Source organism: Oncorhynchus masou, chromosome 16 (genome assembly GCF_036934945.1).
Source record: "Oncorhynchus masou masou isolate Uvic2021 chromosome 16, UVic_Omas_1.1, whole genome shotgun sequence".
NCBI classification, from domain to species: Eukaryota; Metazoa; Chordata; class Actinopteri; order Salmoniformes; family Salmonidae; genus Oncorhynchus; species Oncorhynchus masou.
In genome coordinates, this window is record NC_088227.1 from 27,163,371 (window position 1) to 27,187,993 (window position 24,623).

Sequence of the window (24,623 nt, forward strand, 5' to 3'; positions counted from 1 at the left end):
TCACCTGATTACTGATTCAGTGTGTACGTGTTGTGCATGTGATTCAGTGTGTACGTGTTGCGTATGTGATTCAGTGTGTACGTGGTGCGTATGTGATTCAGTGTGTACGTGTTGCGTATGTGATTCAGTGTGTACGTGTTGCGTATGTGATTCAGTGTGTACGTGTTGTGTATGTGATTCAGTGTGTACGTGTTGCATATGTGATTCAGTGTGTACGTGTTGCGTATGTGATTCAGTGTGTACGTGGTGCGTATGTGATTCAGTGTGTACGTGTTGCGTATGTGATTCAGTGTGTACGTGTTGCGTATGTGATTCAGTGTGTACGTGTTGTGTATGTGATTCAGTGTGTACGTGTTGCGTATGTGATTCAGTGTGTACGTGTTGCGTATGTGATTCAGTGTGTACGTGTTGTGTATGTGATTCAGTGTGTACGTGTTGTGTATGTGATTCAGTGTGTACGTGTTGTGCATGTGATTCAGTGTGTACGTGTTGTGTATGTGATTCAGTGTGTACGTGTTGTGTATGTGATTCAGTGTGTACGTGTAGTGCATGTGATTCAGTGTGTACGTGTTGTGTATGTGATTCAGTGTGTACGTGTTGTGTATGTGATTCAGTGTGTACGTGTTGTGCATGTGATTCAGTGTGTACGTGTTGTGTATGTGATTCAGTGTGTACGTGTTGTGCATGTGATTCAGTGTGTACGTGTTGTGTATGTGATTCAGTGTGTACGTGTTGTGTATGTGATTCAGTGTGTACGTGTTGTGTATGTGATTCAGTGTGTACATGTTGTGCATGTGATTCAGTGTGTACGTGTTGTGTATGTGATTCAGTGTGTACATGTTGTGCATGTGATTCAGTGTGTACGTGTTGTGTATGTGATTCAGTGTGTATGTGATTCAGTGTGTACGTGTTGTGCATGTGATTCAGTGTGTACGTGTTGTGTATGTGATTCAGTGTGTACGTGTTGTGTATGTGATTCAGTGTGTACGTGTTGTGCATGTGATTCCCATGAGTGGCAGTGGCAGAGAGCGAGACATTTCAAATGTCTTTATTATTTTGGAACTTTTGTGAGGGTAATGTTTTCTGTACTTTATTTTGCTATTTGACCATGGTTACTGATCAAAACCTTAAAAAATGCAGTGCACTACATTGCTGCCTGCCTGCCCCACATGTCCTCTATACAATATTGATTATTATTATTAATTATGTTAACATAGTAAATCTCCAAAGTAAGCTTTGGCAATATGTACATTGTTACGTCATGCCAATAAAGTACATTGAATAGAGAGAGAGAGAGAGAGAGAGAGAGAGAGAGAGAAAAACACAGAGAGGCACAGAGAGAGAGAGAGAGAGAGAGAGAAACACAGAGGCACAGAGAGAGAGAGAGAGAGGGAGAGAGAGAGAGAGAGAGAGAGAGAGAGAGAGAGAGAGAGAGAGAGAAACACAGAGGCACAGAGAGAGAGAGAGGGAGAGAGAGAAAGAGAGAGAACGTGTGTATCTTTTATCTTGATATTAGTTTGTCATATCCTTCCCTTCCTCTCTCTATGTCCATGTCAGTGATCTGCCATTCTGTAAATGTCAGGGACCAACTAGCCCAGCATAGACTGAGAATGCTCTTTATATCACAGTACAGCTCAACACATGGATGATTCATCGACTGCATATTTAATGTGTGCGTGCTTCACTGGCGTACCACATGGGATGGGGGGGGTAAGAAAAACAGGATCAGTGATGTCAGAGGAGACTCAGAATGTAGTTCATTACTACCGTCGTTAGCGCCAGATTGGAGTGTAATTCTACCCTGTGTGTGTGTCTCAGAGAGTGAATGAGAGAGAGGAGAGTGTAGCTGAGTTGGTAGAGCATGGATGGCTCTTGCAATGCCAGGGTTGTGGGTTTGATTTCCATGGGGACCAGCATGAAAAAGTATGAAACATTTATGCACTCACTCTGGATAAGAGAGTCTGCTAAATGACTAACATGTAAATAGGGAGAGAAATAGTCTATATGCGTTTGTGCTCTTGACCTCCCTGACAATGCCATCAACAATAACTTAAATCCTTCTGTCATTCAGGCTCAATCTATCACTGACGCACACTACACTGTACAGTGTAAGGAGAAAGGCTAGAGGCATTGAGAGATTACCTGGAGTTAGCATGTAGCCATTGCAGGCTGCGGATTGGAGAGACATTGTGGCTTCTTTACTTCAGCCCCATTACTGGTAATGACAGGTTGGCCCTCTGCCTCCGCACGCAACCACACTAAACTAAAATATAAATGCAACATGTAGTGTTGGTCCCATGTTTCATGAGCTGAAATAAATCCCAGAAATGTTCCATACGCACAAAAAGCTTATTTCTCTCAAATGTTGTGCACAAATGTGTTTACATCCCTGTTAGTGAGCATTTCTCCTTTGTGAAGATAATCCATCCACCTGACAGGTGTGGCATATCAAGAAGATGATTAAACAGCATGACCATTACACAGGTGCACCTTGTGCTGGGGACAATAAAAGACCACTTTAAAATGTGCAGTTATGTCACAAAACACAATGCCACAGATGTCTAAGCTTTGAGGGAGCATGCAATTGGCATGCTGACTGCAAAAATGTCTACCAGAGCTGTTGCCAGAGAATTGAATGTTTATTTCTCTACCATAAGCTGCCTCCAACATTGTTTTAGAGCATTTGGCAGTACGTTCAACCGGCCTCACAACCGCAGACCACCTGTATCCACGCCTCCTCAGGAGTGCTGAGGAGTATTTCTGTCTGTGATAAAGCCCTTTTGTGGAGAAGAACTAATACTGATTGGCTGGGCCTGGCTCCTCAGTGGCTGCACCCCTGCCCAGTCATGTGAAATAAGTAGATTAGGGCCTTCTTTGGACTGTAATATAATGTAATATAATATAATCTTTTAAATTGCTGCATGTTGCGTTTATATTTTTGCTCAGTATACATTGAATACACAGGAGTGACACACACGCATACTGTTTGCAGTGGTTTGAGGTGATGAGAGAGAGAGGAGAAAGAAATAGAGTGGGGGATAAGGAAGAGAGACCATGGTAGGAAGAAAGAGTCACAGAAGGAGAGGAGTCAGAGAGGGAGAGGAAGGGAGAGAAACAGAAAGTACAGAGAGAAAGATAAAAAGACAGACAGTGAAACCTAGAGAGATAGCTATGTTCAATATTTGTGCAACCCTATGACACCCAGTATGCCTATAGGCAGCAGACTGGTCTAACTGGCTGAATCAGTCATCTCGTCAGTCAGTCAGCTCTTTTCTTCTGGGCGTTCCTTTTGAACTAACCTAACCCAGCTCTGATCTCACTGCTTTGATTACTGGCCTTTCTGAGTCAGCCAGCTAGGCCATTGACCCCATACTTTATATCTGATGGAAACCTAACCTAACCTCAATTGACATCTGCCCAAATACCTAACCTCTGACCTGCTGAGCTATCAACGGTCCGATCTCCTGACCTGGGGGGTGCGTCCAATTTCAGCATTGTTTGTCAATGTTACGTAACAAAGCTCAGTCCGTTAGTTTACAGGTGTACTCCGTGTCTACTAACAAAGCACAGGGATAAACAGTGGAGCACAACATGCTTAGGCGTGTCCCAGACCCACTTACACCCAGGCTCCCCTCCCTTCCAAAAGGTCAGGATTCCTGACATGTTAAGCCCAGCATGTGTCTGTGTGTGTGGGGTGGTCTGGGGGCTGCGTGGGGCAGATTTGGAGCCGTGACTGATGAAGTGTTTAGGAGCGACCTGTGCTGTACATAATGTTCTGTACATTCACTTCTCCCTGTGTCGCAATAACCATGGAAGAGTACCCACTCCAATTCTCAGATGTCCAAGTGGTTTTTAGATGAAGCCTGTCATAAATAACACAAACATTGTGTAAGAAGGCTTCCAGGAAATGCCAGCAGCAGAACAGTTGTTTTCTAACGCCCGCCTTAGGTTGAGACTCGCACACGTGGTCAATCTATATAGTCTGTCAGAAGGCCTATCACATTACACTTTCCCTCCAACCACATGGGGTTAGACAGGTGGTGAAATAGTATTCAGGCTGTCAAAACAACAAAGTAAGCTGAATAAGACAAAACTTAATAATAAACTTTATAACCTATTCCTTCTGCTTTTCTGCTTTCTAATTTCCTATTTTCATCCACCTTGAAAAACCAACAGGTGGCACATTCACATATACTGTAGTTGTACATTTTCTGAAAAACCTCTATAATCCTTTGTGCATTTTCAGTAAACCCAGAACATGTCAGAAATACCCTGAGCACTGGAACCAGGAGAGAGAGTGGAGTTTCACCCGGCTTTATTTACATGCGCACCATTTCTTATACAAACTAGATTACAATTCAACATGGAATACACAGGAAAAATACCCACTAACATCAACATCGTCGAGAAGAAGCGAGGTTACTACAGAGGTCAAAGAGCAGAGGGCATAGGTGACAGGAGAGCAGGTGGGGGACGGGGCTAACAAGGGGTGTAAAGTTCTAGGATCGAGAAGAGCTTTGACATGGACACGGGGGCAGTACTGTGCTGTGGCTGGCATGTGCCACCATTATGGGGCCAGAGGAGCCATCCGGTTTCCTCTAAACGCAGTAGCAAAGAATGCATCTGTTCTGGGCTGACTGGGTTCTTTCATCCCTTCTCTGTCTGCCTGTACACTATAGACATGTTGAAATGCAGTGCTAATGGCATGATGGCTTTGGACTTCCCTCTTCCAGACAGAAAGGTCAAATGCAGAGATGAGTCTATAGGTCAAGGTGCAGTGAAGAGCTATAGAAGACTCTTGGTTTGTTGGAAGTCACATATTGCAGAGACGGAGGGGGTTAGAAGACGTCAAGCTTAGGGGATCTACTCTCCTGGCTGTGTGTATGGGGACTCATAGGGATTCTCATCATACCGAGTGAGCTGAGTGTACCACTGGTCTACAACTTTTAGTGCTATTAAGCACTCATAGATTTCCAAGAAAAACAAACATTTTGACTTTATTGTCTGATTACATTAAACTACATGACCAAAAAATATGTGGACACCTGCTCATCCACCATCTCACTCCAAAATCATGGGCATTAATATTGAGTTGGTCCCCCTTTGCTGCTATAACAGCCTCCACTTTTCTGGGAAGGCTTTCCACTAGATGTTAGTACATTACTGCAGGGACTTGCTTCCATTCAGCCACAAGAGCATTAGTGAGGTCTGGCACTGATTTTGGGCGATTAGGCCTGGCTCTGCATTCCAATTCATTCCAGGTGTTCGATGGGGTTGAGGTCAGGGGTCAGTGCAGTTCAGTCAAGTTCTTCCACACCGATCTTGACAAACCATTTCTGTATGGACCTTGCTTTGTGCATGGGGGCATTGTCATGCTAAAACAGGACAGGGCTTTCCCTAAACCGTTGTTGCTCCTAGACGTTTCCACTTTACAATAACAGCACTTACAGTTGACCCGGGGAAGCTCTAGCAGGGCAGAAATTTAACGAACTAACTTGTTGGAAAGGTTGCATCCACTAATGTGAAGAGGTGTTCACATACTTTTGTATATATAGTGTATTTTAGTGGTTATTTATACAGAACATTTGTATAATACCCGTATAAACGGTATTTATATGACAATGTTTTAGATTGACAATAATTATGTTACATAATTATGCTGCTCCAGCCATTCATTCCAATTTAAATCGTTTGGATTTCTCTCTGACCAATACGGCTGCCATTTTCACCCCATTCTGAAACTATGAGGGTTCATCACATATCTCCTTTAGTAATTTCATAGGATCTGTCACGTTCTGACCTTTTCCACGTTTGTTGTTTTGTAGTGTTCGTGTTTATCTGTTTTAATTAAACATGAATCAATATAACCACGCTGCGTTTTGGTCCTCTTCTACTTCACCTCAAGAAAACCCTTACAGGATCTCTATGGGGTGGGGGCTGTCATGCCGTAAACCTGAGGTAACACTTCTACAGTTGATCATCTACCCAGACATGCAAACACACTCCTCTGCCTCAACCTCTGGCTGACGGACAAACACACACACGTTTGTTCGTTTGTACACTATTTTACAAGATAGACAGGACGGGGCAACCCTCTGGATAAAGACCCCAGACACAGAAGGGGTACCAGAGGCCCAGATGCTGCTACAAGCATGGTTTCCTGGTTCTCTATCTGGTTCAGCAACAATGGCGTTACTAATATTAGCATAGCATCTACCCCCTTACCCAGCAAGTAATGTTCTGTTCTTTCTTCAACTCTACCTTCGAGGTATCATAAAAAACCAAGGGTCAAGTACTACATGAGTATATAAGATCATAGAGTAAGTATATATATGCATTTCACACAGTTCATAATGCATAAATATATACATGCACACAGGGGGGGTGCTGTATGCTCCGTGAAGGATAACGAAGGATAACATATCCTCGTGAGACAAAATCAATAAACGAGATCAATAAACGAGTCACACACACAAACACACACTCAGGAGATACAGGAGAGACCTGTTAGGAGCACCAGGCGTGTCTGCGAAGGGTGTGTGTGTTAGGGGTGTGTGTGTGAGGGGTTTGTGTGTGCGCGTGTCATGAGTCCCACATGAGGAGAAAAAACTACAACGACATAAAAACAAACGACCGGACCGAGTGAAGAGTCAGATCTTTCTCCTGATTTCCTTCTTCTCTTCCACTTGAAAGGTCATAGTTCACAGGTTACAAGTTTACAACACAAGCAATAGTTTTTTGCCAACATGTTGTTGTGTGTTCTGCCATGGAGATGGGACCTGGTGTAACGTTGGAACGGGCTCTCGCTCCCTCTTCCCCCTGAGTGATGGTATATGCATATAATAACACGCCCACAACGAAACAACAAGCAGAGCTAAAACACAAATCCCTGCTCTTATTTTTCGCTAAGTGTGTGTGTGTGTGTGTGTGTGTGTGTGTGTGTGTGTGTGTGTGTGTGTGTGTGTGTGTGTGTGTGTGTGTGTGTGTGTGTGTGTGTGTGTGTGTGTGTGTGTGTGTGTGTGTGTGCGCGTGTGTGTGTGTGTGCTGTTGTTTTGGCTGCCAGCATCTCCTACATGTTGTTTCAAGTAATTTGGCAACATACACAGATAGCTTATCGTTTCACTCAAGAAAAACAAAATGGCTGCCGGAGATGGAGGAGGCTAACTGTACAACCTCCTGGCCTCTCAGTGCCACCCTGCCGTTGCTACGACTACGGCTACAGCTCGGCGGGGTCCGCCGGGCCAGATAGGTAAAATGCACGGCTTACTAGGGCCTAGACTCAAACACTGTTTACATCATAGCACCAGTTATGGCGTGGAAATGTACACAATGCTAGGACATAGGTATTTATTTTGGCTACATATGCTGTACTACAACACGTTGACATACCCCACCCATTAACTAGAAAGAAGGTCTAAACTCCTCCTCCTCTTCGGCTCTTCCTTTAAGTTGAAGCTTCCACTGTACTGTACACAGATCCATGACAGACTTCTTCTTCTTGTTCTTTTTCTATTTTCTACAGTTGTTTTACATAAGGCATTTTAAAACCGTGACTAATCAATCAAACTCATGTAAAAGGAAAACAACACAACACCAAAAACCTGAAATGCATGTGGCATTATTGTTTGACATCATCGGTGTGTGTGCAACGTGTGTGTGTTGTCGCTATTTTGAGTGCAGAAACTGTCAAATTTCATTTCATCAATAGTTTTTTTTATAAAACAACTGTGGTGCAGAAACAGTGATGATGGTAAAACAGGAATTTAAGAACAAACATTAAACATTTAAAATCACTGAGTGAAAACAGAGGAGGATTTTCCAACATAACACATCCCAGAAACCACTGTATTAGATTTTACACCACATCACTTTTGTTTATCTTTTGTCATTTTCTTCCAGGAGCTACTTGTACACTACAACCTTGCTTGCCAAATGTCCTTGTTTCCCAAAAACCCTTCAAATAAACAAAACACAGCCCCTCTCGCTCTGTATCTTTACAATAGACTTTGTCCGACTGGTATTTGCTCAAAGGAAGATTGCATAATTCTGAGATGAGTTTGTTGTGATGATTTCAGATTGTTTGTTTGTTTTGCAGGGGTCTTTGAGGATCTGACGGTCACATCTTGTGAGTCTGTGTACTTCAAATCATTCATGGTCCGTCAGAGTGGGAGAAAAGGTACATTTCTCTAGAGGAGGTCTTGTGTAAACAGAGGGTATTTATTCCATGTTGTGCTGATGGCAGGCTTGGCAAAAAGGATGCTTTGTGTCTGATCTTCTCTTGCTCTACAGTTTGTACCTGGAAAGAGAGAGATACAGGAACTGACATCAGGTCTGAGTGGATGAACTGGATCTGATAATCAGTAGCTGATTCAGTTAAAAACACACCACTCTTTCATAAATTACTGTCTAGTAACGATTAACATGCGTTCCCTATTCACACATTCTCCCTCCCTCCCTCCCTCCCTCCCTCCCTCCCTCCCTCCCTCCCTCCCTCCCTCCCTCCCTCCCTCCCTCCCTCCCTCCCTCCCTCCCTCCCTCCCTCTCTGTCTGTCTCCCTCTCTGTCTGTCTCCCTCTCTGTCTGTCTCCCTCCCTCTCTGTCTCCATCCCTCTCTGTCTCCATCCCTCTCTGTCTCCCTCTCTGTCTCTCTCTCCCTCCCTTTCTGTCTCTCTCTCTCCCTCCCTCTCGGTCTCTCTCTCCCTTCCTCCCTCTCTGTCTCGCTCTCCCTCCCTCTCTGTCTCTCGCTCTCCCTCCCTCTCTGTCTCCATCCCTCTCTCTCTCTCCCTCCCTCTCTGTCTCTCGCTCTCCCTCCCTCTCTGTCTCTCGCTCTCCCTCCCTCTCTGTCTCTCTCTCTGTCTCCATCCCTCTCTCTCTCTCTCCCTCTGTCTCTCGCTCTCCCTCCCTCTCTGTCTCTCGCTCTCCCTCCCTCTCTGTCTCTCGCTCTCCCTCCCTCTCTGTCTCTCGCTCTCCCTCCCTCTATGTGTCTCGCTCTCCCTCCCTCTCTGTCTCTCTCTCTCTGTCTCCATCCCTCTCTCTCTCTCCCTCTCAATTCAATGAAATGAAATTAAATTGACTTTATTGACATGGCAAGTTCATTATTATTTGATACCAGGTGCTGCCGATTCTTCTAAAATATATATATATTTATATATAATGGTGGGACCAACAGCAACAATAATAGTAGTAGTGGACATGGGATTACCATTAACAACAACTATAACAACAATATTAATGAGAACAATGATCCATTAAAGCAATGGTAGTAGACCAGTGTCAACATAACTGAGAAGACACATGACGAGGTATGAAAGACAAAACAAATGGGAAATATTATCGACATTACTTTCCACTTTTCATTGGCTGTCCCTCAGGTTGTGGCAGGAGGACACATATTTGGCTGCCAAAACTGCACATTTTGGCTTTTCACCTAATAAATATTTGATTTTTTCTTCATCTTTTATAGTTTCAAATTCTTTGTATTGAATTATAATTTTGGGAAAGAAATATTCTCTTAGGTCTGAGTATTTGTCAGAGTGTAATAGGAAATGCAGATCTGTCTCTACCTTGGAGCAGAGTGAGCACAGCCTGTCCTCTCTGGGCAGCCAGGTGTGTCTGTGGCGATCGGTCTCTATAGCCCGACTGTGCTCACTGAGTCTGTACCTAGTCAATGTTTTCCTCAGTTTTCTATCAGTCACAGTGGTCAGATAGTCTGCCACCATGTACTGTATATTTAGTCCTAGATATGTGTCGTTTTTGGTGTGTTCTGATAGAACTGTGTCCAAATAGAATTTATATTTGTCATCCTTATTTCCGGACCTTTTTTGGAATCTCATTATATTTGGGTTTTTTAGGTTAACGGTCAGAGCCCAGGTCTGACAGAACCTGTGGAGATGATCTAGGTGCTGCTGTAACCCCTCTTTAGTGGGAGACAGCAGCACCAGGTCATCTGCTTACAGCAGACACTTGATTTCAGTGTTGTGTAGGGTGATACCAGGTGCTGCCGATTCTTCTAATGTTTTTGCCAATTCATTAATGTAGATGTTAAATAGTGTTTGACTTATTGGGCAGACCTGCTTCACTCCCCGTCCCTGAGAGAAGAAGTCTGTTTGCTTGTCGCCAATTTTAACCGCACATTTGTTTTTAGTGTACATTGATTTAAATCATGTTTTCCCTACAATACCACTTTCTATTAGTTTATAAAAAAGGACATTCGTGCCAAATTGAATCAAATGCTTTCCTGAAATCTACAAAACACGAGTAGATTTTGCCTTGGTTTAAAAAAACGTGTTTTTAATAGGCAAGTCAGTTAAGAAAAAAAATTCTTATTTTCAATGACAGCCTAGGAACAGTGGGTTAACTGCCTGTTCAGGGGTAGAATGACAGATTAGTGCCTTGTCAGCTTGGGGATTTGAACTTGCAACCTTTTGGTTACTAGTCCAACACTCTAACCACTAGGCTACCCTGCCACCCCGTTTTACTTGTTTATCAATTAGAGTGTGGAGGGTGTACATGTGGTCTGTTGTACGATATTTTTTTAGAAATCCAATCTGGCTTCTGCTCAGGACGTTGTGTTTGTCAAGGAAATGATGTAGTCTGCTATTTATAATACTGCAGAGAATTCTCCCCAAGTTGCTGTTAACGCAAATTCCTCTGTAATTATTTGGGTCAAATTTGTCTCCATTTTTATAGATTGGTGTGATCAATCCCTGGTTCCAAATATCGGGGAAAATACCTGCAGTGAGGATAATGTTGAAGAGTTTGATTATAGCCAATTTGAGGTCTGTATATTTTATCATTTCATTTAAAATACCATCAGCACCACAGGCCTTTTTGGGTCTCTCTCTGTCTCCCTCTCTCTCTCTCTCTCTCTCTCTCTCTCTCTCTCTCTCTCTCTCTCTCTCTCTCTCCCTCCCTCTCTGTCTCTCGCTCCCCCTCCCTCTCTGTCTCTCACTCTCCCTCCCTCCCCCTCTCTGTCTCTCTCTCTCCCTTCCTCTCTGTCTCTCTCTCCCCCTCCCTCACTGTCTCTCTCTCCCTCCCTCCCTGTCTCTCTCTCCCCTCCCTCACTGTCTCTCTCTCCCTCCCTCTCTGTCTCTCTCTCCCCTCACTCTCTGTCTCTTTCTCCCCCTCCCTCTCTGTCTCCCCCTCCCTCTCTGTCTCTCGCTCTCCCTCCCTCCCCCTCTCTGTCTTTCTCTCTCCCTTCCTCTCTGTCTCTCTCTCCCCCTCCCTCACTGTCTCTCTCTCCCTCCCTCTCTGTCTCTCTCTCCCCTCCCTCACTGTCTCTCTCTCCCTCCCTCTCTGTCTCTCTCTCCCCCTCCCCCTCCCTCTCTGTCTCTTTCTCCCCCTCCCTGTCTGTCTTGCCCTCCCTCTCTGTCTCTCTCTGTCTCTCTCTCTCTCTCTCTCTCTCTCTCTCTCCCTCCCTCCGTCCTTCCCTCTCTCTGGCACTAATAGCAGTCCCAGATGGACAGTGACATGGACACTGACCTGCTCTGCCCCCTCTAGGGTGTGGCCTTTCTTTCAGCCAGGGACCCAGCTCTGGGGTCCCTGCTTGGTGCTGGTAAAGCTGCCCAGATTGGGTCCGTTCAGGTTGGTCAGGGAGTCAAAGTTAAAGTCCAGGCCATCTGCGTCCATCAGCTCGTTTCTGATGATGGACTCCATGTCACACTCCAGGCTCCCGTTAAACATGTCCAGGTCCAGGTCGGTAGGGAAGCGGTCAGGGCCTAGTGAGCAGATCCCACTGCTTCCACCAACGCTCCCGTTCAGGAAGAGGGACGAGTCAATCTGCATCATGGAGGAGCCGTTTGATCCAAGTCCCAGTGGAGAGTGCAGGAGCTGCTGCTTGGCGTTGGCCAGGCTGTTGGCCTCGTTGTTCAGGCTCGGACCCCCGTTCAGTGTCCTCAGGGAGCCCTGGTTGTGGTTGTGCAGGAGCACCCCCTGCCCTAACGCTGTGGTCCCAAAGGTCATCATGGGGTCGCTGCGGAGAACAAAGCCTCGCCTGGAGTTCTGGGAGATAACAGCGGCGGCACTGGCTTGTGACATCAGTGGGTCAGACTGGGTCATCATGACATTGCTGTGGCTGTGGCCCTCTGAGCTGAGCAGATCCTGCAGGGTCTGGCTCCCGAAGCGGGAGATGCAGGAGAAGGACGTCTGCTTGTTCTCCTGGATGGTCTGCATGGGGGCGGGCCGCAGGGAGGAGCCCACTGTGAGGGGACCAAAGATGGAGTTACAGTAGCCACCGCCGCCTGCACCATTAGAGGGGGATGGAGTAGAGGGAGAGGTGGTTGGGGAGGAGGAGCCCAGTCCGGCAAGCTTGGAGCCAAAGCTGAGCCCGGAGGATCCTCTCTGGGTGGCTGGTCCAGTTGGGGTGGGGGCCAGGGCGATGTTATCCAGCAGCTCATCCATTAGGTCGTCCGTCAGCCCCTCGTTCAAGTTCATGGTGCCCGCCAGGTCTGCCAGGCGAGGCAGCTCTGCGGGCAGTCCCTTCCCATTGGGCGTGGGGGTGTTCCCAGGCGACAGTGCCTCGCCGGGACTGGAGTAGAGCATGGGAGATAGTGGCGGCTCATCGTCCAGCAGCTCGTCCAGCTCTGGGTTGGCCAGGATGGGTGAGAGGCGCCCACTCAGCGTGCTGGCGTTGGAGTTGGTGCGTGAGCGGAAGTCTGTCCAGGCATCCAGCTCCTCACTGCTCCGTGATGTGGGGCTGCCCGGCCACTTGGAAAGCCCCGAGGGGCTGTCTCCGCCCCCCTCGCCAGCCACCACTGCCTGAAGGGCCGCCTTCTTCTTGGCTGCGCGGCCGCGGGCAGACTTGGTGTACTTGTTGCTGTTGTCCATGGAGACAGCACGGCGCCGGGGGGCCTTCCCGCCTTTCCCTCCCTCCGGGTTTATCATCCACCAGGAACTCTTTCCCGTTCCCTCGTTCTGGACACGGATGAAACGACTGTGGAGGGAGAGGTTGTGCCGGATGGAGTTCTGTCAGAGAGAGGGAGAAGAAAGACAGTTTGTTAGAGTCCACTACAGTGCTTAAAATCTTACAATGTTATTCAGCAAACTATGCAAGTCCTCAGCAGAGTCTTCATATTCTTTTCATTCTCATATCAATGATTGTATGAATCATGATCATTAAGTCCAGGCACATTTATTTCTAAACCACCCATTAAGTTTGTAGTAGAGCAGAACTATACGTTCTTTGGGACTAGTGATCCTAGAAGACTAGAGCACCAAGCCCATTGCTTTGGCTGTTCATTCACTGCTGAATGGACAGACCCAGATGGCAACACATTAATAACATGCAGCAACAATTAGCATTGAAGTTCCTAGTGTAGTGTAGTGTGTGTGTGTGTGTGTGTGTGTGTGTGTGTGTGTGTGTGTGTGTGTGTGTGTGTGTGTGTGTGTGTGTGTGTGTGTGTGTGTGTGTGAGTAGAGCTCACAGGAAGCCCAATTCTGATATTTCTTTCACTAATTGGTCAATCAAATCAGCTCTGAAAAAGGGCTCTATCATTGAACACTCTATCATTAATCACATACACACACAAAGGGACCCCTGTCAAGGCTTTGCGTAACAGGCATGTTTTGAAGTGTGTGTGTGGCAGGGGGATTGTGAGTCATCGCTGGTGTGTATTGATCTGAGACGAGCTCCTTCATGTTCAGAGCAGAGCGGGGAGGCACACGGTAGGGGACCGGACAACACACACACACACACACACACACACACACACACACACACACACACACACACACACACACACACAGGGCAGGCAGGTAGCACTTTTTCATCATCAAATACTCAATTGGTTTGTTTATATAACAGGGATGTGCCTGAATAATAACCCAGCATTGTCAGATGAAAACCTGACTGGAGTGCAGAGCAGGGACTAGACATTGTCATTATTACAAGTGGGTTGACTTGTTGTGAGGACGCAATGAAATCATTAAGGAAGCAAGAGGGACTTGTCGTGATCATGAGGATAATGAGTTCCATTTAGAGTAGCAGAGACGCAGAGGGAAACGTAGTGAAGTTTTACCCAACAAGCTGCTGCTCTGATCCAGCAGGTGTTTCTGTATTCACATCAGATCTAGTGATGTTTGAAGCTGTTGTTATCTAACTCCTGGTTGGATCTAGAGTGCCATTAACCTCAGCTATGTGATCCTGAGTGGAAAGGTTGGTAAGAATGTGGTGCTAGCAATTCCAGGGTCGTGGGTTCAATTCCTGCTGGAGTCATACTATTGTTTGTTTATTGAAGTCTATAGGAACCTCATAGAGGAACCTCAAAAAGCAGGTACAGACTTTCCAGTTATCTCATTACTGGATGTGAGAGATGAAGTTTATGATTGCATAATGCCATCAGTCTAATTAAAGGCACTATACTACCATACTACTCCCAGACCACTCACATACATGTCCATCTGGCCACACACACAAGATAACACCCATCTATCCGCAGCCATCTGGATGCTTCAGCTGACAAGCTTTCATATACCATGGCCCGTTTATGGGAGTAAGGAATTACCTCTCTCTCTTTCCTATCATCACGAGAGGAAAGAAATCATGATTTTCTTCCCACTCATAAACAGACATGGGAAGATTGTGCAAGAGCAAACCTCCAGACTGGTCTATTGATTACAACCTCTGCTCACAGGATGAATGGACATAACTACTTAATGGTGTGTGTTATACACAGAGTGATGGCTGTGCATGGCTTCTCCACAAACAGTAGGTTTTCCACCAAACCTGTTTCAACACACACACATCAGTAGGCCATTTAACTGATTATACATAGGGATGCAGCCCAAAGAACTGAACACATTGAGGTACTGCAATGGATGTCCATCCATCCCTCGTTACATGTTCCACTTGCTTTCCAAACATATGTTTTTCTATGGTCCTGAGGGAGACTCACATATCCACAGATATAAAACAACCCAACCAGCTTCTAAAACAAATTCATTTTAATCTGTGTGTTTTATCTCCACCCCAAAACAGAACAGATTATTGGGTTTGAATCAGAGAGACAAAGTCGTTTGGGTTTTTGTAGGAATCACATTTGATTTCTTTCAACCAGTCTCGTTTTTCCCTTCCTCTGTTACAGTACATTGACAACGTGGATCGGATTGCTATTCTGTTCGGAGAAGGCTCCATGAGTCACGCCTTGAGGTTGTGTGTATCTGTGGTTGTGTGTATCTGTGGTTGTGTGTATCTGTGGTTGTGTGTATCTGTGGTTGTGTGTATCTGAGGTTGTGTGTATCTGTGGTTGTGTGTATCTGTGGTTGTGTGTATCTGTGGTTGTGTGTATCTGTGGTTGTGTGTATCTGAGGTTGTGTGTATCTGAGGTTGTGTGTATCTGTGGTTGTGTGTGTCTGTGGTTGTGTGTGTATCTGTGGTTGTGTCTATCTGTGGTTGTGTGTATCTGTGGTTGTGTGTGTCTGTGGTTGTGTGTATCTGAGGTTGTGTGTATCTGTGGTTGTGTGTATCTGAGGTTGTGTGTATCTGTGGTTGTGTGTATCTGAGGTTGTGTGTGTCTGTGGTTGTGTGTATCTGAGGTTGTGTGTATCTGTGGTTGTGTGTATCTGTGGTTGTGTGTATCTGAGGTTGTGTGTATCTGAGGTTGTGTGTATCTGTGGTTGTGTGTGTCTGTGGTTGTGTGTGTATCTGTGGTTGTGTCTATCTGTGGTTGTGTGTATCTGTGGTTGTGTGTGTCTGTGGTTGTGTGTATCTGAGGTTGTGTGTATCTGTGGTTGTGTGTATCTGAGGTTGTGTGTATCTGTGGTTGTGTGTATCTGAGGTTGTGTGTGTCTGTGGTTGTGTGTATCTGAGGTTGTGTGTATCTGTGGTTGTGTGTATCTGAGGTTGTGTGTATCTGTGGTTGTGTGTATCTGTGGTTGTGTGCGAGCACAGCAGTGGTATTGGCTGAAGGATAGGCTTCTGTCTTCCGAGCTACACTGAACCTGTGACGTTGTGTGTGTGTGTGTGTGTGTGTGTGTGTGTGTGTGTGTGTGTGTGTGTGTGTGTGTGTGTGTGCGTGTGTGCATGCTTGCCTGCCTTGCTGTATTTACATGCAAATGAGTTCTTGCAAACGTGTCTGTTTACAGGGACATGAATATCAATACAGCATGTGCACACTGTGTGTGCAACGCATGTACATGTCTGTGCGTGTGTACATGTGTATGTGTGTGTAGGTCTGTACTATGAGGTAAGATGAGGAGAGGTACCAAGGAGACCAGTGTTTACAGCCACCCAGCCAGCCAGCCAGTCAGCCACCCAGCCAGCTAGTCAGCCACCCAGCCAGCCAGTCAGCCACCCAGCCAGCTAGTCAGCCACCCAGCCAGCTAGTCAGCCACCCAGCCAGCTAGTCAGCCACCCACCCAGCCAGCCACCCAGTCAGCCACCCAGCCAGCTAGTCAGCCACCCACCCAGCCAGCCACCCAGTCAGCCAGCCACCCAGTCAGCCAGCCAGCCACCCAGCCAGCTAGTCAGCCACCCAGCCAGCCAGTCAGCCACCCAGCCAGCAAGCCACCCAGCCAGTCAGTCAGTCAGCCAGCCAGTCAGCCACCCAGCCAGCTAGTCAGCCACCCAGCCAGCCAGTCAGCCACCCAGCCAGCTAGTCAGCCACCCACCCAGCCAGCCACCCAGTCAGCCAGTCAGCCACCCAGCCAGCTAGTCAGCCACCCAGCCAGCTAGTCAGCCACCCAGCCAGCTAGTCAGCCACCCAGCCAGCTAGTCAGCCACCCACCCAGCCAGCCACCCAGTCAGCCACCCAGCCAGCTAGTCAGCCACCCACCCAGCCAGCCACCCAGTCAGCCAGCCACCCAGTCAGCCAGCCAGCCACCCAGCCAGCTAGTCAGCCACCCAGCCAGCCAGTCAGCCACCCAGCCAGCAAGCCACCCAGCCAGTCAGTCAGTCAGCCAGCCAGTCAGCCACCCAGCCAGCTAGTCAGCCACCCAGCCAGCCAGTCAGCCACCCAGCCAGCTAGTCAGCCACCCACCCAGCCAGCCACCCAGTCAGCCAGTCAGCCACCCAGCCAGCTAGTCAGCCACCCAGCCAGCTAGTCAGCCACCCAGCCAGCTAGTCAGCCACCCACCCAGCCAGCCACCCAGTCAGCCAGCCAGCCACCCAGCCAGCTAGTCAGCCACCCAGCCAGCCAGTCAGCCACCCAGCCAGCAAGCCACCCAGCCAGTCAGTCAGCCAGCCAGTCAGCCACCCAGCCAGCCAGCCAGCCACCCAGCCAGTCAGTCAGTCAGTCAGTCAGCCAGTCAGCCAGTCAGCCAGCCAGCCAGCCACCCAGCCAGCCAGTCAGCCACCCACCCAGCCAGCCAGCCAGCCAGCCACCCAGCCAGTCAGCCTGTCAGTCAGCCACCCAGCCAGTCAGCCAGCCAGCCAGTCAGCCACACAGTCAGTCAGCCACCCAGCCACCCAGCCAGTCAGCCACACAGCCAAATCAGCCACCCATCCAGCCAGTCAGCCACCCAGCCAGTCAGCCACCCAGCCAGTCAGCCACACAGCCAGCCAGTCAGCCACCCAGCCAGCCAGTCAGCCACCCAGCTAGTCAGCCACCGAGCCACACAGACACACATCCAGTCAGCCACCCAGCTAGTCAGCCAGCCATCCAGCCAGTCAGCCACCCAGCCAGTCAGCCACCCAGCCAGTCAGCCACCCAGCTAGTCAGCCACCCATCCAGCCAGTCAGCCACCCAGCCAGTCAGCCACCCAGCCAACCAGCCACACAGCCACACAGCCAGTCAGCCACCCAGCCAGTCAGCCACCCAGCCAGTCAGCCACACAGCCAGCCAGCCAGTCAGCCACCCAGCCAGTCAGCCACCCAGCCAGCCAGCCACACAGCCACACAGCTAGTCAGCCACCGAGCCACACAGACACACATCCAGACAGCCACCCAGCTAGTCAGCCACCCAGCCAGTCAGCCACCCAGCCAGCCAGCCACACAGCCACACAGCTAGTCAGCCACCGAGCCACACAGACACACATCCAGTCAGCCACCCAGCTAGTCAGCCACCCAGCTAGTCAGCCACCCAGCCAGTCAGCCACCCAGCCAGTCAGCCACCCAGCTAGTCAGCCACACAGCCATTAAGCCACACAGCCATTCAGCCACACAGCCACCCAGCCACTCCACTCACTGTCTGTCTCTGTCACACTCTCACTGTCTGTCAAACTGTCTGTCTCTGTCACACTCTCACTGTCTGTCACACTGTCTGTATCTGTCACACTCCCACTGTCTGTCAAACTGTCTGTCTCTGTCACACTCTCACTGTCTGTCAAACTGTCTGTCTCTGTCACACTCCCACTGTCTGTCACACTGTCTGTCTCTGTCACACTCCCACTGTCTGTCTCTGTCAAACTGTTTGTCTCTGTCACACTGTCTGTCACACTGTCACTGTCTGTCACACTGTCTGTCTCTGTCACACTCACTGTCTGTCAAACTGCCTGTCTCTGTCACACTCTCACTGTCTGTCACACTGGTCTGTCTCTGTCACACTGTCTGTCTCTGTCACACTCTCACTGTCTGTCACACTGTCTGTCTCTGTCACACTCTCACTGTCTGTCACACTGTCTGTCTCTGTCACACTCTCACTGTCTGTCACACTGTCTGTCTCTGTCACACTCTCACTGTCTGTCAAACTGTCTGTCTCTGTCACACTCTCACTGTCTGTCAAACTGTCTGTCTCTGTCACACTGTCTGTCTCTGTCACACTCTCACTGTCTGTCAAACTGTCTGTCTCTGTCACACTGTCTGTCTCTGTCACACTCTCACTGTCTGCCAAACTGTCTGTCTCTGTCACACTGTCTGTCTCTCTGTCTCTGTCACACTGTCTGTCTCTGTCACACTCTCACTGTCTGTCACACTGTCTGTCTCTGTCACACTCTCACTGTCTGTCAAACTGTCTGTCTCTGTCACACTCTCACTGTCTGTCAAACTGTCTGTCTCTGTCACACTGTCTGTCTCTGTCACACTCTCACTGTCTGTCTCTCTGTCTCTGTCACACTGTCTGTCTCTGTCACACTCTCACTGTCTGCCAAACTGTCTGTCTCTGTCACACTGTCTGTCTCTCTGTCTCTGTCAAACTGTCTGTCTCTGTCAAACTGTCTGTCTCTGTCACTGTCTGTCTCTCTGTCTCTGTCACACTGTCTGCCTCTGTCAAACTGTCTGCCTCTGTCAAACTGTCTGCCTCTGTCAAACTGTCCGTCTCTGTCAAACTGTCCGTCTCTGTCACACTGTCTGTCTTCAGCTGTTACGAGAAATAAAGAAAATAGCTAAATACATCAAATTATAAAGAGGGGAGATAACATCCATGTATGGAGAAAGAGGGAGAGTGAGCGAGGGAGGGAGGGAGAGATAACAGGAGTTTGAGAGAAAAGAAGGGAGGAAAAGAAAGGGAACAGAGAGAATGGAGTCTGCAGTTCTCTCCCCCTGTAAACATATACTGTACCTGTCAGCTACTGACTCTTTGGACATCCCCCCTTCCTCCCTTGCTTTCTCCACTCCTCCCTTGCTTTCTTCACTCCTCCCTCACTTTCTCCACTCTTCTCTAACTTTCTCCACTCTTCCCTCACTTTCTCCACTCCTCCCTTGCTTTCTGCACTCCTCCCTCACTTTCTCCACTCTTCTCTAACTTTCTCCACTCTTCCCTCACTTTCTCCACTCCTCCCTTGCTTTCTGCACTCCTCCCTCACTTTCTCCACTCCTCTCTAAATTTCTCTACTCTTCCCCCACTCTTCCCTCACTTTCTCCACTCCTCCCTCACTTTCTCAACTCCTCCCTCACTTTCTCCACTCCTCTCTCACTTTCTCCACTCCTCCCTCACTTTCTCCACTCCTCCCTCGCTTTCTCCAATCCTCCCTCCCTCGCTTTCTCCACTCTTCCCTCACTTTCTCCACTCCTCTCCCACTTTCTCCACTCCTCTCTCACTTTCTCCACTCCTCTCTGTCTATCTTTCTCTCCATCTCTCTCTCTGGCTCTCTGCCTGTCTCTCTCTGTCTCACTCTCTGCCTCTCTCTCTGCCTCTCTCTCTGTCTCTCTCTGTCTCTCTCTGTCTCTCTCTCTGTCTCTCTCTGTCTCTCTCTGTCTCTCTCTGTCTCTCTCTGTCTCTCTCTGTCTCTCTCTGTCTCTCTCTGTCTCTCTCTGTCTCTGCAGTCAGCAGCTCTAATACACACAAACTCAACAAAAAAAGAAAAGTCCCCTTTTCAGGACCCTGTCTTTCAAATATAATTCCTAAAAATCCAAATAACTTCATAGATCTTCATTGTAAAGGGTTTAAACACTGTTTCACATGCTTGGTCAATGAACCATAAACAATTAATAAACATGCACATGTGGAACAGTCGTTAAGACACTAACAGCTTACAGATGGTAGGCAATTAAAGACACAGTTATGAAAACTTAGGACACTAAAGAGGACTTTCTACTGACTCTGAAAAACACAAAAAGAAAGATCCCCAGGGTCCCTGCTCATCTGCGTGAATGTGCCTTAGGCTGCAAGGAGGCATGAGCACTACAGATATAGCCAGGGCAATAAATTGCAATTTCCGTACTGTGAGATGCCTAAGACAGCGCTACAGGGAGAGGATGGACAGCTGATCGTCCTTGCAGTGGCAGACCACGTGTAACAACGCCTGCACAGGATCAGTACAGGTACAGGATGGCAACAACAACTGCCCAAGTTACACCAGGAACGGACAATCCCTCCATCACTGCTCAGACTGTCCGCAATAGGCTGAGAGAGGCTGGACTGAGGGCTTGTAAGACAGGTCCTCACCAGACATCACCGGCAACAACGTCGCCTATGGGCACAAACCCACCGTCGCTAGATCAGACATGACTGGCAAAAATCTCAACGCTGTGCATTACAGGGAAGACATCCTCCTCCCTCATGTGGTACCCTTCCTGCAGGCTCTACTTTGATTTTGACCCCCTTTATTCAGGGACACATTGTTCCATTTCTGTTAGTCACATGTCTGTGGAACTTGTTCAGTTTATGTCTCAGTTGTTGAATCTTGTTATGTTCATTCAAATATTTACACATGTTAATTTTGCTGAAAATAAACGCAGTTGACAGTGAGAGGACGTTTCTTTTTTTGCTGAGTTTATGAACTAAACCAAGTACACAAATACACCCCTTCATCCCTACTACTGAGTACACATGTACACACAATGATAACAAACACCCATAGACTTGAAAACACACAGGGCTCTCTACAATAGCTCCCCAGTTGTCATATCTTCCCAGGGATAGCTACACTGTTATTCCTCTCCTTCCCCGCCTGCACCGTAGCTAATGTTTAACTGACAGGGAGTCTTGCACTTGTTTTTTTCCTCTCTCCTCTTCTCCTCTCTGATTTTCCCTCCTTTTCTGCCGTGCCCTCTCCACTTCACTCATTTGAGAGAGAGCCTTCCCTCTGCCCTTATACCTCACTGTCTCTAGCAAACACACCAGCTGTGTGTGTGTGTGTGTGTGTGTGTGTGTGTGCGTGTGTGCGTGTGTGTGTGTGTGTGTGTGTGTGTGTGTGTGTGTGTGTGTGTGTGTGTGTGTGTGTGTGTGTGTGTGTGTGTGTGTGTGTGTGTGTGTGTGTGTGTGTGTGTGTGTGTGTGTGTGTGTGGCCACACCAGCTGCAGCCAGAGTTCTGGACCACAGAGGACTTTTTGTCCGTCAGCAACATGTGGGAACAATTCTTCACTGTCAGCAACCACGCTAGGAATCCACACACACACACACACACACACACACACACACACACACACACACACACACACACACACACACACACACACACACACACACACACACACACACACACACACACACACACACACACACACACACACACACACACACAGGAGATCTACATTTATATTAGGGTTGTGTAGGCGGGAGTTCACAGTGTGCATTTGTATGTGCTTGTACAGGATGAGAGTGAGAGCTAATCTTTAATTAGAGTTGAAAAAAGATAAACAGCGTATACCAGATTGACCAATCAGCCACCACTACAAAACCTCTACCACATATACACCATAGTGGATTACAGGATTAGTACCACAAACCTTCACTGCACTACCAGTACCACACTGGCACACTCTTACCCAACTACCAAGGACCCACAACAGGTTCGTTGTAATACTACCACAGTGTAATACTCTAGTAATACTGAGCTCTATCCACCACTAGGAGTTGGTTCCCTGTGTTGCCAGGGTGTTTCATCACCCAGCTAAGCCTTATATCACACTGTGTTCTGACAGGATAAACTTGGTCATTTTGGCCTTGTCTGTGGCCTGGAGGAAAGTGATGAGGGGTGTGTTCTGTGTTACACCCTTGTCCTGTCCCAATTCTCTCTGCACCCCTCCAATATATCTACACCTCTCCTTTCCCCTATTCCAAATCTCTCTGCCCCCCTCCAATATCTCTACACCTCCCCATCCCCTGTTCCAAATCTCTCTGCCCCCCTCCAATATCTCTCTACTCCAATATCTCTCTGCCCCCCTTCAATATCTATATCTATCTACTCCAATATCGCTCTACCCCAATATCTCTCTACCTCAATATCTATCTACTCCAATATCTCTCTAATCCAATATCGCTCTACCCCAATATCTCTCTACTCCAATATCTCTCTACTCCAATATCTCTCTAATCCAATATCTCTCTAATCCAATATCGCTCTACCCCAATATCTCTCTACCCCAATATCTCTCTACTCCAATATCTCTCTACCCCAATATCTATCTACTCCAATATCTCTCTAATCCAATATCTATCTACTCCAATATCTCTCTACTCCAATATCTCTCTACCACAATATCTCTCTACTCCAATATCTCTCTACCCCAATATCTATCTACTCCAATTTCTATCTACTCCAATATCTCTCTAATCCAATATCTATCTACTCCAATATCTCTCTACTCCAATATCTCTCTACTCCAATATCTCTCTACCACAATATCTCTCTACTCCAATATCTCTCTAACCCAATATCTATCTACTCCAATTTCTATCTACTCCAATATCGCTCTACCCCAATATCTCTCTGCTCCAATATCTCTCTACTCCAATATCTCTCTACTCCAATATCGCTCTACCCCTCCCACCCCCTCCAACCACTTTCTATCCCTCGTTCCACCACTCCTCCCCTGCCTTACCGACTCAAGCCAAACCTGACCGATGCCTTCAGCCACAGGGGGCAGTCCTATCTCTTTCCTCTTTGGGGTTATGCAACACACACAGACAGATCTCTTCACACCACGTTCAGCAGGAAGCCTCCGGTTTGAGAGGTGAACGTGTCGGCAGACCGGGCGGGGCCAAAGCTCCCCGCCTTCAAACCTGCTCGGGGTGTACTTTCCCTCCCCTGTGTCACTAGATAGATAGAACAAGTAAACAATGTCTAATCTGAGTCTTATGTCAACATTGACCACTGTCGGGGCAAACACACCTCCTTATGCAATGAGACAGAAATGACTGCTCTATAAGGAGAGAGGGAGATACAGGAGTTCATGACACACATGCTGGTCCCCTTACGTCTGCAGGCTCACAACAACAATTGAAAGTTTCACCCAACAACAGGTCAACCTAAAAAGTTCTCACTGAAATAAGCCCAAGTCCAGTCTCACACACACACACACACACACACACACACACACACACACACACACACACACACACACACACACACACACACACACACACACACACACACACACACACACACACACACACACACACACACACACACACACACACACACACACACACACCAAGGAAGTTGTGCAAAGACAAAAGAGAGAATGTAAGAAAGAGAACATTTGAAAGAGAGGAGAGATTCATAGATAGAAGGTAGAGAGAAAGAGAGGAGAGATTCATAGATAGAAGGTAGAGAGAAAGAGAGAGGGAGAGATTCATAGATAGAAGGTAGAGAGAGAGAGAGGGAGGGATTCATAGAAGGTAGAGAGAAAGAGAGGGAGAGATTCATAGATAGAAGGTAGAGAGAAAGAGAGAGGGAGAGATTCATAGATAGAAGGTAGAGAGAAAGAGAAAGAGAGGAGAGATTCGTAGATAGAAGGTAGAGAGAAAGAGGGAGAGATTCATAAATAGAAGGGAGAGAGAAAGAGGGAGATATTCATAAATAGAAGGTAGAGAGAAAGAGGGAGAGATTCATAGATAGAAGGTAGAGAAAGAGAAAGAGGGAGAGATTCATAGATAGAATGTAGAGAGAAAGAGAAAGAGGGAGAGATTCATAAATAGAAGGTAGAGAGAAAGAGAAAGAGGGAGAGATTAATAGATATAAGGTAGAGAGAGGGTAGAAAGAGGGAGAGATTCAAAGATAGAAGGTAGAGAGAGTAGAAAAAGGGAGAGATTCATAGATAGAAGGTAGAGAGAGGGTAGAAAGAGGGAGAGATTCATAGATAGAAGGTAGAGCGAAAGAGAGAGGGCGAGATTCATAGATAGAAGGTAAAGAGAAAGAGAATGAGGGAGAGAGTCATAGATAGAAGGTAGAGAGAAAGAGAAAGAGGGAGAGATTCATAGATAGAAGGGAGGGAGGGTAGAAAGAGAGGAGACTCATAGATAGAAGGTAGAGAGAAAGAGAAAGTGGGAGAGATTCATAGATAGAAGGTAGAGAGATGGTAGAAAGAGA

General features: G+C 47.4%; 1 protein-coding gene across 1 annotated transcript in view; it reads right to left on the reverse strand.

Moving 5' to 3' along the window:
- Positions 1 to 4,298: 4,298 nt before the first annotated feature.
- The window catches only part of foxo3b (forkhead box O3b), a 92,195-nt gene continuing 71,870 nt past the window's right edge, over positions 4,299 to 24,623 (reverse strand). Inside the window, exons 2-3 of the mRNA XM_064991364.1 lie at positions 11,481 to 12,962; positions 4,299 to 8,296 (exon numbers count right to left, since the gene is read on the reverse strand). Of these exons, the coding sequence (XP_064847436.1) occupies positions 11,514 to 12,962 (1,449 nt within the window). The 3' untranslated portion in view covers positions 4,299 to 8,296; positions 11,481 to 11,513. The remainder of the gene's footprint in view (positions 8,297 to 11,480; positions 12,963 to 24,623) is intronic.